At 35.6% G+C, this 16,263-nt stretch overlaps 2 protein-coding genes and 2 long non-coding RNA genes across 4 annotated transcripts; 1 reads left to right on the forward strand and 3 right to left on the reverse strand.

The window, feature by feature from the left end:
- Positions 1-775: 775 nt before the first annotated feature.
- Positions 776-5,049, reverse strand: LOC111994619 (subtilisin-like serine-protease S). Its single transcript, XM_065778122.1, is given in 13 exon segments — positions 776-1,231; positions 1,233-1,331; positions 1,414-1,611; positions 1,801-1,915; positions 2,078-2,229; positions 2,231-2,318; positions 3,191-3,285; positions 3,377-3,914; positions 4,108-4,219; positions 4,300-4,452; positions 4,744-4,822; positions 4,824-4,842; positions 4,973-5,049. Coding segments are annotated over 13 exon segments (2,181 nt in total).
- On the forward strand, positions 1,523-4,607 carry LOC136069500 (uncharacterized). The gene is made up of 3 exons (XR_010630703.1): positions 1,523-1,637; positions 3,442-3,952; positions 4,049-4,607. It is a non-coding gene; the product is annotated as an uncharacterized LOC136069500 (long non-coding RNA).
- A 1,816-nt stretch (positions 5,050-6,865) lies between the features above and the next one.
- Positions 6,866-12,693, reverse strand: LOC111994601 (protein SUPPRESSOR OF K(+) TRANSPORT GROWTH DEFECT 1). Its single transcript, XM_024026488.2, has 8 exons — positions 12,266-12,693; positions 10,903-11,017; positions 10,298-10,496; positions 8,807-8,875; positions 8,646-8,720; positions 8,422-8,520; positions 8,111-8,266; positions 6,866-7,313 (listed from the first exon to the last, which is right to left on the reverse strand). Exons 1-8 carry the CDS (start codon positions 12,615-12,617, stop codon positions 7,188-7,190), a joined length of 1,191 nt encoding a protein of 396 aa, XP_023882256.2. The 5' UTR covers positions 12,618-12,693; the 3' UTR covers positions 6,866-7,187.
- A 2,999-nt stretch (positions 12,694-15,692) lies between these two features.
- On the reverse strand, positions 15,693-16,025 carry LOC136069516 (uncharacterized). The gene is made up of 2 exons (XR_010630715.1): positions 15,931-16,025; positions 15,693-15,780 (listed from the first exon to the last, which is right to left on the reverse strand). It is a non-coding gene; the product is annotated as an uncharacterized LOC136069516 (long non-coding RNA).
- Positions 16,026-16,263: the final 238 nt, after the last annotated feature.

A 16,263-nucleotide genomic window follows, 5' to 3' on the forward strand; every position in this document is an offset into this window, starting at 1 on the left:
GGGGGGGGGGGGGGGGGGGGGGGGGAGTGGAGGATTTGAATCTAGGTTCATAAATGTAGTTAACCCTAAAAGACATCTTTTCCTCGATGATTTGAGGAACTAAATGTAGTTAACCCTGTTTCACTTCCATGGTCTTCATAAATGTGCATCTTGTTTCCTCAATGACAAGATGTTTCTGGGAAGTGCCACTAGGCAACAAGGCTCCTGGCAGATGTTTCTTAACAATTACTATTTCTTGTGGGCAAAGTGATGAGGTAAACTTCATATTTCATGCTATGATTTGAGGGTATCATGAATGGAAGTATGAAGCCTCAAATGGTTTTGGAAACTTTATAGTCATTCCACATAATATTCTTGACATTTAGCTACAAAGATGTGAGAGTATAAATTCTAAGTTACTTGCTCATAAATCTTGTTTATGCAAATTTAAAACTTCCATGCCAGTTGCTTTACATTTTGCGTCTCTCTCTCTCTCTCTCTTCCTGAATGAAGCCTGTCTCCATCTTAAACCCTCTTCGAAAACAAGATGTTCCCATATGAAACCATGGCTATAAGAACTGACATGTTCATTTCTCACATTACACAACAGAACTATACCTCTTCACATACTTTAAAATCCAAAAGTTGCTGAAATAGAACTTCATAGCTGAAAGAGCAAACTATTTTAGATAGAAGGATCATACCATATTTTTGGATATATGTAGCAAGAGCAGTGGATGAGATAATGACTAAAATAAAATCAACATTGCAAACATATGTAGTTGATTGCTTGTTCCTACACAGAAACCACATTGAGACCAATAGGACTCCTGACCCTATGGATACCACTGCTCCATGTCAAGGACCCAAACACAAAGCTCCCATTGCTGTTCTTGAAGGGGATGAAATCAACCTTGAAAAACTTCTTTTCCCCGACCTTTGTAAACTTAAGTTTAGCAGGTGTAACTTTGACTTCAACACCAATTGGGTAATCAATAGATGCAACATATACTATTGGATCTTTACCGTAATATGTGACTGTTCTATAAAGTGATAAACTTCTGTTCATATTGGCAACACCAATTGAAGGGTAATTAAAATTGTAGGAAGGTGTAAGAGGGTTCTTGCAGTGTACTAGTTCCCCTGTAAGGTTCTTCAATTGTGCAGGGCTTGCTTCAGTGCTACATAGAAAATTGATGATGTCATGGGAGTTGAAATCATACACAAGTCCCGGATTTAATGCCCCTAGTGGGGCTAATGTGTCCGGATCCGTAGTCAAAAGGCGTGGTCTGAGTTCCATTTGGATTTGTTCCAATTGCATGTTGAGTGTTATCTAGGACCATTGCTGTGGTAATCCATAGATTTTGTCCAATCAAAAACATAAGTAAATTTGTAATTATCTGACATTATAGTGTAAAACAACTTTCCTGTTGTCATTATTGCTGACATTATGGCTGCTGGACTCCAGGAAGGTTGGTACGATTTTACAATTGCTGCAACTGCAGAAACATGTGGGCAAGACAGTGAGGCGCTGGAGATTATGTTATAATCGACAGATTGTTCAGCAGTTGCTGTAGTTACTACTGGAGACCATGCTGCCAAAATATTCAATCCAGGTCCTGTGATATTTGGCTGCAATAGAAATTATGCATCTTTCGGTAAGAGTTTATGGAGTTAACTTTTCTTTATCTACGTATGTTGGTCAAGATATTGCATTATTTCTATCCCTTTTTTCCCATCATGTTGGCATAATCTTTTGTTTGTTGAAGTATTTTGAGAGAATGTGCACAAGTATAAATTGAGAAGACTAAATAAACTTACCTTAATAATGTCTGGAGTTATAATATTTGGCCCCATGGAAGAAAATACAACCATCTCTGGTGCAGGTTTGATGTTCAGAACTGTTATAGTTGGGGAGATTTTACCAACTGGATTCCTGTAATGACAAAAGTAGTTGCAATCAACTTGAACTATTGAATTATTATTATTTTTTAAATAGTGAATCCATGTTTAATTAATTTTCAGTTGCATTTATTGTGGAGCTTTTCCATTCTTTCATTGACAAATGTTTTTAGCATACAAAGCTTGAAAAACTCACTTTTCTGAAATCATGTATGCTTGAAGCTCTTCTGCTTCTTCTTGACCGATTAAAGTGCCTGGGATGACGAACTGAAAGCTAACATCTTTGATAGATGAATCAATGAGTATCAATCCAACAACACCAGCCTGTCTTAAAAAAATGCTTTTTTTCTCTTCGGTTATCAATAAAGGTTTCAATCGTGCACACCACGATTTTCCCCTTAACTAGGGTTTGGTCTAGCGTATTGTTCTTGCAAAAGCTGATATAGAAAGGAAAGGAACCAAAGCTTTTAAAACAAATAGATCAATGATGGGATGGCAATTTAGAGGTGTTGGGTGTAGGGAATTCAACCCGAAATTCCCAAAACGTGAGAAACAAAAATAGAGAAAAACACACTTCAAAAGAAACAATCACATGCACAAGACAGTATTTACGTAGTTCGGCAATTTGCCTATGTCCACGGAGTTGCAGAGATTTTACTATTATCAAGGAAAAATACAAAGTGTGGCTACAGTGTTTTTCTCTCTCAAAAACAACAAGAAGACTGAAACTCTAATCACCAAAAACGGTTTCTATATCCTACGCATAGGATTCACAATGGACTACAAAATGAGCCAAAAAATTTTCCCGCTCCGGCTTGGACCTATCGGCCCAAGCCTCCACTCCATGGACTAAGCCTTAGAAAATCTCCCATTTAAAAACACGCAACATAATTTCGGGTCAGGTCAGGTCGTCAACCAGATCAAACACAACTAGGCTCCACAAAGCCCAATATTGGGTTGGTTGAGCATCATGAAATCAGAAAATATGTATAGAAGATGATTAAATTATATGATGCTTATGACTACAAAATTGGAAAGTCTTAGTTTAGGATAATAATTTTTTTGAAAAAAAAAAAAAAATTCCTTATTACTTGTCAAAAAATCATTTTAGTATGAACATTAAGATGCTAAGAAAAAAACAATTTCATATAATTTAGGAAGAAAATAAAAAATATGCACAAGACTTCCATATTGATGGAATTTGAATTTGCATAAAATGTAACTGAATTGATTTTAATAGACTGACCACAGCTGAGTAGAAACTAAATACTAGAGAAACTGTTATTTTCCCATCAAACACAGAAGATACCTGGCATTTTTTGCTGTAACTCCAGGAGCAGCTGCAACACTCCCAGCTATCAAACCATAATAAGTTTCCATCTTGATTGGGTTTAAAGAGAAACCCTGAGAGCATGGAATTTCCATTTTAAATAAAAACCTTTCCTATGTAACTTTATATTTGATAAAGAGGTGGGGTGGAATATACCAAATTTACCTTTAGAACTTTTGAATTTCCAAGATAAACAATTGAATGGAATTCCCTGTCCACTGAGCTTGCAGCAACAGTAAGAATCCAAGGAGCAACATTGGTTGCAGTACCTGGGAAAGCTGAGTTTCCGGCTGAAGCAGATGCTAGAATTCCTCTTTGGAATGCATGGAAAGCTCCAATCAAGATTGCATTTTCAAAATGACTAGGCTGGTGAGGATCAGGGCCAATAGAAATGGAAAGTATATCAACACCATCACTAATGGCATCATCCAGGGCAGAATGAATGTCAGCTTCACTGCACATGTCAAACCAACAAGCCTTGTAGATGGCAAGTCTGGCACTTGGTGCACCACCTCTTGCAGTACCTCTGGCCATACCAAATAGTCTGACATTAGCTACTATGGATCCAGCTATTGTTGAGGCAGTGTGAGTTCCATGCCCATCACCATCTCGAGCTGACCGCAAGAAAGGGAGGTTAAAAGATTCAAGAGGCCCAGACTCTTCTTCAAACCCTTTCAAATAGAACCTCACACCTATAATCTTCCTGAAAATTCCAACCCAAATGACAATGTAAGCCCCATGGTAAGTTTGCATTCATATAATAGCTGTATGTTTGTACCAGATATACAATGGAATTGGTTGGTTTAAATACTAAACCTTGTGCTTGATCTAATTCAGGAAGAATATGGTGTGACAATCAGGGAAGTGGATTCTTTAGTGTTTAAAATGTTTGGTACCTGTTGCAGTTGGCCAATCTAAAATGTTCACCAGTAACACATTCTCCCTTGAATTTCTTGGGTACAGGACCCAATCCTTTATCATTGAAGCTCTTTGATTCAGGCCAAATTCCTGAAAGATACAATGTGAATTCTATGTTTGTAATAAAATAAAAGAAGAGTTTAATGAGAAATTAAGATATGGATCTTTACCTTTATCAATTACACCAACAATGGTATTTGAAGTTGATTCCATTGGCATTTGATTATATTGTTGTGCAGAATCTGTTCCTAGAAATTCCCAGGAATGTGTTGTGTGGAACATATTCATCTTGCTCTGAAACACAGAAACGACCAAATCTTTATCTGCAGCAGAAGTAAGAGGAATTCAATTAGAGGATATCTATGCTATCTCCAATGGCTTTTGATGCTTATTATTGCTGACCATGTGTTAAACTGTACTTAACCCCCCCCACACCCCCCAACCCCCCCACACAAAAAGAAAATGTTCAAATTTTGAAGAGGGATGAAGATGCATTTGAATTTGGAGACATTCTATTTTACCTCCATTGTGGATGTAATGATCAGTGTTGGATCATGTATTTCACTTTGTTTTACCAAAAACAAACAAATGAATAAATATATAAAATCAGGTACCTGCAAGTTGTTGTGCTTGCTCTGGTGTGAGCATAGCTGAGAAGCCTCTGAAGCTTTTACTGTAATGGTGAATTGCCAAATTGTTGTGCTCCATCAAAACTGAAATTAATTATGTTAGTACCATGACAATACTCGGTTATGAAAATCTGTAGTTTTCCTATGATCTTGTTATTTGATGTCTCATAATGGAAATAAAAATGTAGTAGTATTAGCTCCTTAGAGTCCTTACCTTCCTGTAACTGAAGCAAGTATTTCATGGTTGGCTCTAACCACAGATTCCAAATTGGGGTGAGCGTGTTCCCCCATGTAAACTATGTAATGCTGCAAATTACAAGGAAAAGGAAATAATTTTTTTTTTTTTTAAAAAGTAAAAGAAACCTGTGTTAGTTAAAGAACCATATGCCTGAACAGTGCCAGCATTGACAATGTAGAGTATTTCATCTTCACACCACTCAAATTTCTTAAAAAGGAGCATAATTAGATTTCATGGTTATCCCATGCATGCTTTTTTCAAGTATTTTGTTTTCTTTGGGGCTTTTTGTTTTTAGAGTAAGGTTAGGGATCAAAACCAAGCTAAAAGTGCCCCTAAGGCAAGAGGCTCCTGGATTTTTTTTTTTTTTTTTTTTGTGGGGGGGGGGGTGTGGAGAGAGAGAGAAGGGACCTGAACTTGAACACAGGTTTTTTTAGAACTGATAAAGGCAGCTATGCCTGAAATATTCATAATGTTGACAAATATTAGAAATTGTTTTCTTTTTGTTAAAAAGGAAAAGGAAATCGAAAGGGAAGTCTCAATATGGACAACTACAATTAGAGGATTGAAGGATATAAAAGAGGATGTGATCCATAATTCCACGTCAGCATTCTTGTGTGTTTCATATAGTATATGACTAACACATTTGGTAATTAATTCTTCATTGTGAAAGAAAATACACTCTTGAAGGTTAAGGCATTTTCATAATGTAAAACAAGAGCCTCCTTTCATAGTAGGAAAATGGGCTCGAACTCTTAGTACTAACTCTTACTAAACTATTACATTGTCTATCTCCCTCATCCCCTACCTTTGCATCGGTAGCGGTTGCATGCACGAAAGCAAATCTAATGAAGAACAGAATAGTGAGAACTTTAACTAGTCTCATGATTTATGTTAAAAATTGCAAGATTGCAGTAGCCAAAAAAGGGGAAATGATGATGCTTGTGCAAAATAACTCAACCCCTTTTTATAGCCCAAGCAATACAAGTTCAAATGCCCGCATGATGCTTCTTTGGTTTAGGTTTTCATATAAGCTGAGATACTCGGATGATACACATATGATTGTATATGTTTAACAATTTTGAAAGCTTCATATGAACTCTTTTGGCTTTTGGCCGGCTTATGCTGTTTTGAGAATGAAAGAGTCAAATATGACATTCAAGTTTCGACTAAGGTATATTATAATACATTAGTGAGGAGTATTATATACTTAAGAGCATCTTGTCCGGTAATTGTAAGCTAGCTATTGGATCATATCAGAAAGTATAAAGAATATGCAAACTGTAGGATTACTTATTGCAATTCGAAATGCAGTTTCTGTAGAATCCATAAATTAGCAAACAAGATATATGATTAACTATATAATTGTCAGTTATTAATGACGAGCTCTGTACTTTTGTTTGTTCACAACCGGCTAAAGACTGTATACTTGATCTCATTATTAATGTTTTTCAGACTTGCGAAGAACTTAAGATGTGAAATAATTGGAAGTTTGATGTCTAGAATTTTAGGCCTTAAAAAGATGGTTTGTGTATTTCATTACGACTGACTAACTGTAATGGGAGGATGAGTGATATCGCTTGAGTTAAAAACCTGTATAAACACAAAGAAAAACTAGATTAAGGACAAGTATAGACCATTGAGGCTGTGAAAAACTGAAAATAGACTGGACAGTTCATAGATTCACAGCAAATGTAGCCCCTTGAAAAATGATGGAACATTTGGATGTAAGGCAAATGGTAGAAGAATTCATTAAATTTCAACATTTGCGGACTGGTTATGTGGCACCCTCCATCCATCCTACTGAACAACATTTTCCAGCAGCCATAGCAAATGCTTTAGATCAAACCTAAAGATCAATACACTTTAAAATCAGAAAATTAGTATGCAAATACAAGAGGACCAAACATCAAAGGCAATCAGCATCACATATGCCTCATGTTCACATTTTAGGGTCATAATTCTGAAGCTGTTCTTTACACAATTTGGGACAAGTAATTCCAAAAGTATCAAACCTCAGTATTTCATTCGGAATACAGAAACAGTGAAGTCAAGTCACCTTTCCCATGTGAAGAAGCTTAAAATAAAGGATACAATTCACTGGATCCAGCACTGATACATAAATAAATACAAATCATACCAATGTTCTCACAACTAGTGTGTGGATCAACGTGATATAATTTTATCAAATCATTCAGCCTTCCTCTCCAAACTCCTTCGTGAATCTCTCATGGACATCAAGGTCAGATTTACTCACTGCAGGCCTCTGTCTTGCAAGCACTGTCATAAAATCTTCATTTGAAATAGGGGGTGGAAGGATCTGCATGGGTGTTAATCAGAAACAACCATTCGGTTACTTTGTAGATAAATGCATATCTTAAGATCCAATTCCTAAGGTGCAGTATATCAGGTTTGTTTAATAAAACTCAAACACATGTCCAATACGGTACGAACGATATTATATTTCTCAAGGAGAATCAAATTCAATCCAGTTATGTGTTTAAATTTAATTGGAGTACCTATTGTATTGTACCAAAGGAACTGTATTTATGTTTTATCGTAACTTGTCTTAGAGATCATTCACGGCATTTGGTAACCTGTGAGGCCAAAGTGAATAGAAATTGAGCCCATATCATGGATTCATGAATTGAATTTGATTCAATACATGTTTTGGGAATCACAACTTCTAACACGATTCATGAATTCGTGTGAACTCTCCAACAAAGGACCAAATCCCATCAACTTCGCTCATCTTTCCAGTTTCTATTTAATTAAGAATTTTTTTTTATAAAAAAAAATCCCATACTAATATCCTCAATAATTCACAAAAAACTAAAGACTTCCAATTCAACTTATATCTAGTCCAAACAAATAATTGAATTGCGAATATTCAAAAAAAAAAAAAAAAAAACAATTGAATTGCAAAGACATTGAATTAAATTAAATTAAATTTGAAGTCAATTCGATTGCAAACTGGTTCCATAGGGATTTTGGGTTTGACAAATGATCCATAGAGTTACTACTAAGGTACAAGGCTCTTGGCAGAGAAGAACAGAAAACTAAAAGCGAGCAGTGAAAAAGGTAACTGTTATTCATATCTAAACTATCTGCCAATACCTTTGAAGCATGTCCTTGTGCTGCCAGCTCCAGCATGGTAATTTGAACAGCACCTGGCTGCTCTGGTCCACATGGAACCCAAATATCACTAGAATTATTCACAAAGAACATTGCATCTCGTGTTTTACGAACAGGTTCAAGCATGGCACCTTTAAACTGCCAAATTCAAGAAAACAATATAAGGGGCACTGTCACTGTGGTTAGTTATTTCCAATTGACTTCCCTCACAATATTTATAAAATAAAAAGACAACTTGGACCAAAATTTAAAGCATAAAATACCAAGTATCTTCATGAATGCAGCAAACTTACACAAACAGAAATATCTGAACCTGAAAAGCCCTCTGTCCAGAAAGCTAAGCTTTCAAAATCACTTTCTTCTAAATTGTGAGGAGTACCATCTAAATGCACCTGTAAAGGTTAAACAAACATCATAAAGTTTTCTGGAACATGAAAAATAATGCTCATATAACCAGATGATCTTTTCTTCTCTTGTTTTACTGAAGGAAAAAAAATTCAATTATGGTGTCCGTTACTCTGAACATGTGCTTTCGGGCCTGATCATATGGTAGAGGAATGTATATACGCTTGTCAAAACATTGTCGGATGGCCTGCAATTAGTAATGCTCAGACACATAACAGTTCAAATTATTCAAGAAACAATTACAAAAAGCAAACTTCTCATGTTCCTCTTTACCTCATCTAGAGCATAAGGAGTATTCGTCGCTGCAAGAATGAGAATTTTTTGATCGTTGTGCCCTACACCCTAAAGCATCACAAATAAAATGTCCTGTCACTTCAAAATTAAGAATTTATCAAACCATTCTGGAAAATTTATAGCATGGCTTGAAAAATTGTTATTGTGACAGCTTATGAATTTTTCACTATTAACTTTATTTGGAGGCACCAAAATGCTCTTCAAAGAACAAGACCAAGTAACCAAACTTTATTACCAGTATACCTTTCGAAACCTCAATAATAAGTACCATAATCTTTAAGCAATATCACAGAGGAATTCTTTAGCTTGAGGACTAGAATTACGTAAAACTGACCAATTTCAGTATAAAGCTTGACCATCCACATCCATAGGAAAATAGTACAAGGGAAGAATGATAACTTAAAAATATCTTTTAAAAAAAAGAAAAAGAGGAGTTCCACAATAATTATTATAACATAGTTAAAACCAAAAATGACTAGAAATATTTCCCTTATGTTAATTTAGTACACCTTCCTTTAATAAGTTTCTTATTGACAAAACCATAGTGTTAAGAAATGCATAACTCAGTCGCCTACAGTTAATCCTTTCATTTCTCAATCCTGGACTAGAACTCTTGACTTCAATTTCCACTACAAGTTCATAAAATCAGTTCTGTCTACACTAAACTTGGCCTAATTGTAACTTTGGAATAATCCCAAGTCTGACCAGAGAGTATAGGGCCAGCAACAATTAAAGCTACAAAAAAAGAAAAAAGAAAAAAGACAATGGAAACTAGCCGAGCACTAAACAAGCCAAGCCCAGTTGAACTCTGCCCAAACTTGGTAAACTAAACCACTTCAGGCTCACACTTGGCACACGAGATCATGGAAAGCCAGGTTTTACACAACAAAGCTTGTCTTGTGACAAAGGTAAGCACAACATATGAAACAGCCAAATACAAGTGAAAGTACTCAAGAGTCCCCAATCTCATAAATATATAGCAACAAAAGTTCAATGTAGGCAACTTAACAGACATTATGAGCCCAAAAATGAAACCTAACATCCGAGTGATAATCAGTATGATGAGGTGAAATGGTAACAACTTATAAGCATAGACCAAGAATATCAACCAAAGATGTATGTAAATCCTTCATCAATCTATGAGCTACAACGCTGTAATTATTACACAATCTTTACAACACTAAACTGTGCTAGAAATAAATTGATGATAAAAAGGTATTAATAAAAATTTACATTATATGATAAGTGATGGACCATTTTATGATGCCTATCTTCTTGCCTCAAATGGACTCTATAACCATTATGTGAAATCACTTTCGCACATCGACAATTAGCTGGAAATTTTTTTTCTTTTTGTTAATATACGTAAATGATTTACTGGAAAGGAATACAGATGCAAGTAGGTAACAGAATTTAAAAAGAAAAATTTAGGCAACAAAAAATATAAAGTTCTTGCCGTAAATCAAATACCTGCATCTGCGCAAGCAGTTCTGTTTTGAAATGTCTAGAAGCTTCACTCTCATTGCCTCCTTCATGTTGGCCACATAAAGAATCTATTTTATCAATAAAAATGATTGAAGGAGCACTTTCACGAGCCATTTGGAAAAGGTTTGAAACTAGCTTTTCTCTTTCATCCATTGGCTTAGAAACCAGGTCCAATGAAGAGACACTATTGGGTAAAAAAAACAAATAAATAAAAACTGGTAACACATGCCAACTTCTTAGCCAATTATATGAAAAATACAAAGAAAATAAATCCAACAAAGAAGCAACATGTAAATACATGCAGAAAAACACACACACACACGCATATCAGTAATAAATTGACACAACATGCCCATCACTAGACACAGGAATATGCAATGTGAAGTTGTAAAAATTTTAAGAAAAGAAGTACGCTTGTAAAAGGAACTCATGTATAACACAATAAAAAAATATGTGATAACTGCAAGATATGACTAGCAGCAGCAACAGTGGATGCTCCCTAGCTCGCACAGAAAACAAATATTTGAGCAGAAATTTCAAATACGCAAATAAAATGGTTAAAGTGACGGTGTGTATTAATCATGTTATACCTGAAAAAGGTAGAGGAATCAACTTCGTTTGCAACAGCCTTGGCCAAGTAAGACTTTCCACATCCGGGTGGCCCATACAACAAAAAGGATCTCCATGAACGTGGTTGTCTCTTGTCTAAAAGAGAGCAAGTAGGTAAAACATTAACTGCTAGAAAATAATCAAAGAATATATGATACACCAATAATATTGACATTATTAAAAAAAGAAACGAAAAATTGCACAAAGAAAAAAACTAAGTATCCGTTTGGAATATGTGTTTAAACACAAGTTTTTAGTTTTTTAAACATTACACGTAATTTTACACATTTTTTTTTTCACACGTATTTTTAAAAAATACAAACAACGTTACTAGAATAACGTTACCAAACGGCCCCTAAGTTGTAGGATGATAATTAACTTTTTTTTTTTTTAATTTTAAAAAATGAGTGGGTTTTGTATTCTTTCTCCCACCTCTAAGAAGGCAGAAAATCGAACCCAACTGAAACCCAACATTGTTTCACCAAAAGAAAATTGTTACAAGAGTGTTGATTAAGTAAATTAGCTATTATCATGAAAAAAAGATGTTAATAAAACATGACAAAAATGTACTTTTGACTCTTACATTTTGGGCCTATTCTTATTTTGGTCCCCATTTTGATTTTGCTCCTATTCCATCTTTAAAAATAGAAAATCAATTCTATTCTAGCCTCTACCATTAACTCATTAACAAAAACTCCTAAATGGACAGACAGAGTGCCTTGTTGGCACGTTAAAAAGTTATAGACTAATGGCTTGTTTGGAAGTTTAGAGAGGGAGGAGAGTAGAGGGGAGTAGAGGGAATGGGAGTAGTGGGGAGGAGAGTAGAGGAGAATGATTCACCTCCACCTTATTTGGATGTTTTTAAAATTAGTAAGGGGAAATGGATTAATTAGCCCTTCCCCTTGTGTAATTTTGTTAATATAATAAGGGTAAATTAGGTAATTTACTTGGTCAATAGTTTATGTACTCTACTCCTCCTCCAAATCTCTCCAATTTGGGGGAATTAAAATTGGGGGGCTAGAGGGAGTCCAAACCCCTCCAAACTCCTCCAAACCCCTCCCCCTCATCATTTAAAAAACTTCCAAATAAAGTAATTGCATTACTCTCCCTCCCTCTACTCTACTCCCCCTCTTTTTTTAAACATCCAAACATGCCATAAAAGATAGAGACCAACTTTGTAATTTAAAAAAAAAAGAAAAAATGAAAAGATCAATAAATATTTTTTAAATTAATTATTAAATATTAAAAAAAATCAAGATCAAAATCCAAAAAAGATTAGTAGCAAAGAAACAGATGTGTAATTAATTAAACTCAGTTGGAACTATATATCAACTAAGTACTAACCGGTAAAGAAATGAGGGAGCTTGAGGGGCAAAATGAAGGCCTCCTGGAGGGCCTGCTTGGCAGTATCGAGTCCGGCAACGTCGCTCCACTTGACTTTGGGCTTCTCTCTCACAATGCCCCACGACTCCAATTCAGCTCTGATCTGCTCTACGGAAGTGGGCCCAGGCCCAGCGTCTCCCTTACTTCTACTACGTCTCCCGTTAGACGCCGGTCCGGGGCCGCCGTCGTCGAGCACGGCGCGGATCTCCTCGGCGCGGCGGAGGTACTCGGTGAACTTCTGAGTAATGGCTTCCTTGATCTTAGGGTTCTTCTCGTACTTGAGATGAGTCTTGAAATACTCCAAGGCGTTCATGTAAAGAGGGAAAGCCTTGGCGTAGTTTCCGGCATTGTCTTCCTGTACGGCTTGCTTCACGTACTCTATTGCTTGCTCTAGGGCTGTCCACGGGTCGGTCCGGGTCGGGTTTGTGCCCAACCCGGAACCGACCCGACTAGATCGAGTCTCCTAAATCTGAACCCGCCGCCGACCCGCCGACGGCAGCGGTTCGGGTGGTCGGATGCCAGCAAATCGCCGGTCGGGTATCGGTCGGTTTCGGATTTTGCAGAAATCGTCGCCGGTTGTCTTTTGGCTCAAAATCGTCGCCGGATTTCGCCCATATCGTCGCCGGATTTCGCCGAAATCACTGGTTTTTGCTGGATCTCTTCGAGATCTGGCCTAATCTCGAAGAGATCTCGAAATCACTGGCAGATCTCTTCGAGATTAGGTCGGATCTCGAAGAGATCTGCCGAGATCTCTTCGAGATCCGGCCTAATCTCGAAGAGATCCGGCGAGATCTTAGTGTAAAATCGCCGGATCTCTTCGAGATTAGGCCGGATCATGAAGAGATCTCGGCAGATCTCAACGAAATCAGGCCAGACCTCGAAGAGATCCGGCGATTTTCAGTGCTAAATCGGCGGGAACCATTTTTCAATGCGTTTTCCGGTCGGGTCGGTTGAAATCGGTTTTTCATGCTCAAACCCGTCAACCGACCCGCCGGTCTCGGGTTTTATGGATGGAGACCCGCTGCCGACCGTCGCCGGAGTCGGGTCGGACGGTTTTCGGTCCGGGTCGGCCGGTTGGGCGGGTTGGGCGGGTTCCGGGTCTGCTTGGACACCCCTAGCTTGCTCTTTGAAATTGCTGTACATGTTTGCTTCACGTACTCTATTTTTTTTTTTTTTTTTATACTGTTATCATGTCAACAGTGCTCTTTGAAAATAATTGTAAATTGTGAAAATAACATAATTTTTCTCAATTCACAAATATGGGAAGAGGTGGAGTTGTGAATGTCAATTGATTTGATATGAAATGATACTGGGTGGAAGGTCTAAACATGCTAACATAATTGATGTAAAAATTATTGTGTGTATACTTTTTATTTAGTATATATTATGAGGAAGGGTAACCACTTTAAATTTGCCTTGAACCTGCGCACCATGTATTTTTTATTTGAGTAATGTTAGAAATATTAGAAATTAAATTTTAGGCTAAAATATAAACTATATCTTTAAAGTTTAGGAGATGTTTGGATTTTATATTTTGAAATTTTAGAATTTGGATTTTGTTTGTTTGAAGTTCTATTTCGTTTGCATAAGCAACCATCTCGTCCATATTTTTAGTTACAATGCCACATAAATTTGTCACATGTATTTAGTTTGTCCATTAAAATCATACCACATCACTTTTGCAGTATAAAAAAATTAAATAATAAAAAATGACATGACATAATAAAAATGAAGTGGAATCATTTTATTGGACAAAATAAACAAACATCGCAAGCTTATGTGACACTTAACAAAAAATATGGATGGAGAATCTATTGATACAAACATAATAAGGATAGAATTCAAATTTTGAAATTTTAAGATGTAAAATCTAAACACTCCAAACTTTAGAGGTATAATTTGCAATTTAACTTAAATTTTATTATATAGTCATATATAAATTGGTGACCAATTTGTGTACTGTGTGGTAATGCTAAGAATTATGGGTGACAATTCGTGTTCGTGTGTCAGGTTCGTGTCATGTCAACTCTGAAGTATCTAACTATATAGGTCAATACTAACTTGACATGTTTATTAAACGGGTTAAGATTCCTTAACTCTAATACGATCAATTTAGTAAACGGGTCAGTCGTGTCAACTTGTTTATCAAATTTTATAAAAATGAAAAAAAAAATATTTATGAAAAAACAAATGAATAAATATTTTTAATATAAAATTTAGAACTAATGAGTAATTGCATCACAAATATTCATTCAAAATTAAAACATATCTCAATAACACAAATAATCAATCACAATATGTCAAAGAAAATAAACCACAACAACTAATAAGTTTATATACTTAGGGTTTGACGGGTATATTAGTAAAATGTCATTAATTAAACTGGTCTAACGAGTCAAACGGATTCCATATGTTAAACATTAACCTAACCCATTTATTAAATGGGTCAATCGTGTCAACCCGAATCTAACACGAACCTATTAAGTTTCAACTTATAACCTACTAATTTCATGTCGTGTCATGTCGGGTTCACGAGTCATGTCCAATTTTGCCACCCCTGCTAAGAATACTTGCAACTGACTCATGTTGGACAACACAATTTAATTGAACGATAAAATGAATGAACTATTTTGAAATCTAAATTGCTTTCTTTGCTTGGGTTCCAAAAACAATCCATGTTGAATACTTTATTTTTAAAATCTATTCTGAATTTTAGGCTCAAAACGTGCACGTTGAAATCATTATGAACCAGAATCATATTACTTTTATCAGTTCACTTAACCTTTCCCAAAATTTAATAAAGTAAAGAATTAAGCATTTTATTTTGAATGTTAAATGTATATCTCTATTAAATCTGACCTTGAAATATAACTGGTCCCTAGATTTACATGCAAATTGTTGGGTTTAGACCCAGACAAGACATTGTATTTAACCAAATTAATGATTATTAGATCTGTTATGCAAGCATGTTCGGAGAACAAGGAAAAGATTTGAATTGAATCATGTCAATAATAATAATAATAATTAATTAATATATTTCAAAATAAATATAATAAGCATAGGTTACAATGTTGACAAAATTCTTCAATAATTATATATATATATATATTACTGTTCAATATTTTCGTGCGTGAGCATAGGTTACAGGCTAGTTAGATTAAAGCCAAAACATGATGGCTCCAATTCTTAGGAAATTCAATGGGCTTGATTATGATTATAATCGGGTATTAATGGTATATATCTCCATCGATCTCAAATTCTCAAGAAACTATTTATTCAAGGGAAAATAAAAGAAAAATAGCGTGAAACACATTATTACAGAGCACTTTCTATATATTATCATAGAAGAGAGCACTTACTATATATTATCAGAGAAGAGAGCACTCACTACATAATAGCTCGCAAAAAGGTAGATGCAGCCAATGGACGTCGGGAATTATAGTCAGAGAAAAAAGATTGAAGAAGAACTAGACCACCTACGATCGGTGGATTAACAATAACAACAGTGAATGTCAAAACAAACAAACAAACACTCATAATCTAATTCGAAATTGAAAAGGAAGTCATCAAAGGAAAAGAACAAGGATGTAATAATCAGTCACAAGATATCAATGAAACTTACGTACCGGCGCCGACGAGAAAGTAAGCGGCACGGTATCTCTCTCAATGACAATAAGGAGACTGTATTTGTTTTTTTCGTGGCAGCCAAAAAACTCTTTCATGGGTCATGGTCGAAAAATTCCCAGTTCTTTTATAACAATAATTATTGGTGGTACCATTAATTATTGTTATAAAAGAACAGGGAGTTTTTTAATGGCGAAACTTCGAGTGAAAAAAAAAAAATGGTGCTACGTGACTTCTATAAGAAAAGTTTGGTAAATTACCATATATACCCTTCTTCATTTTATTTTAATTGGGAGAGGGTACTCAAATTACCATAAATACTTTTTTTTTTATTA

The sequence above is a fragment of the Quercus suber genome, unplaced genomic scaffold, assembly GCF_002906115.3.
Source record: "Quercus suber isolate HL8 unplaced genomic scaffold, Cork oak 2.0 scaffold_174, whole genome shotgun sequence".
NCBI classification, from domain to species: domain Eukaryota; kingdom Viridiplantae; phylum Streptophyta; class Magnoliopsida; order Fagales; family Fagaceae; genus Quercus; species Quercus suber.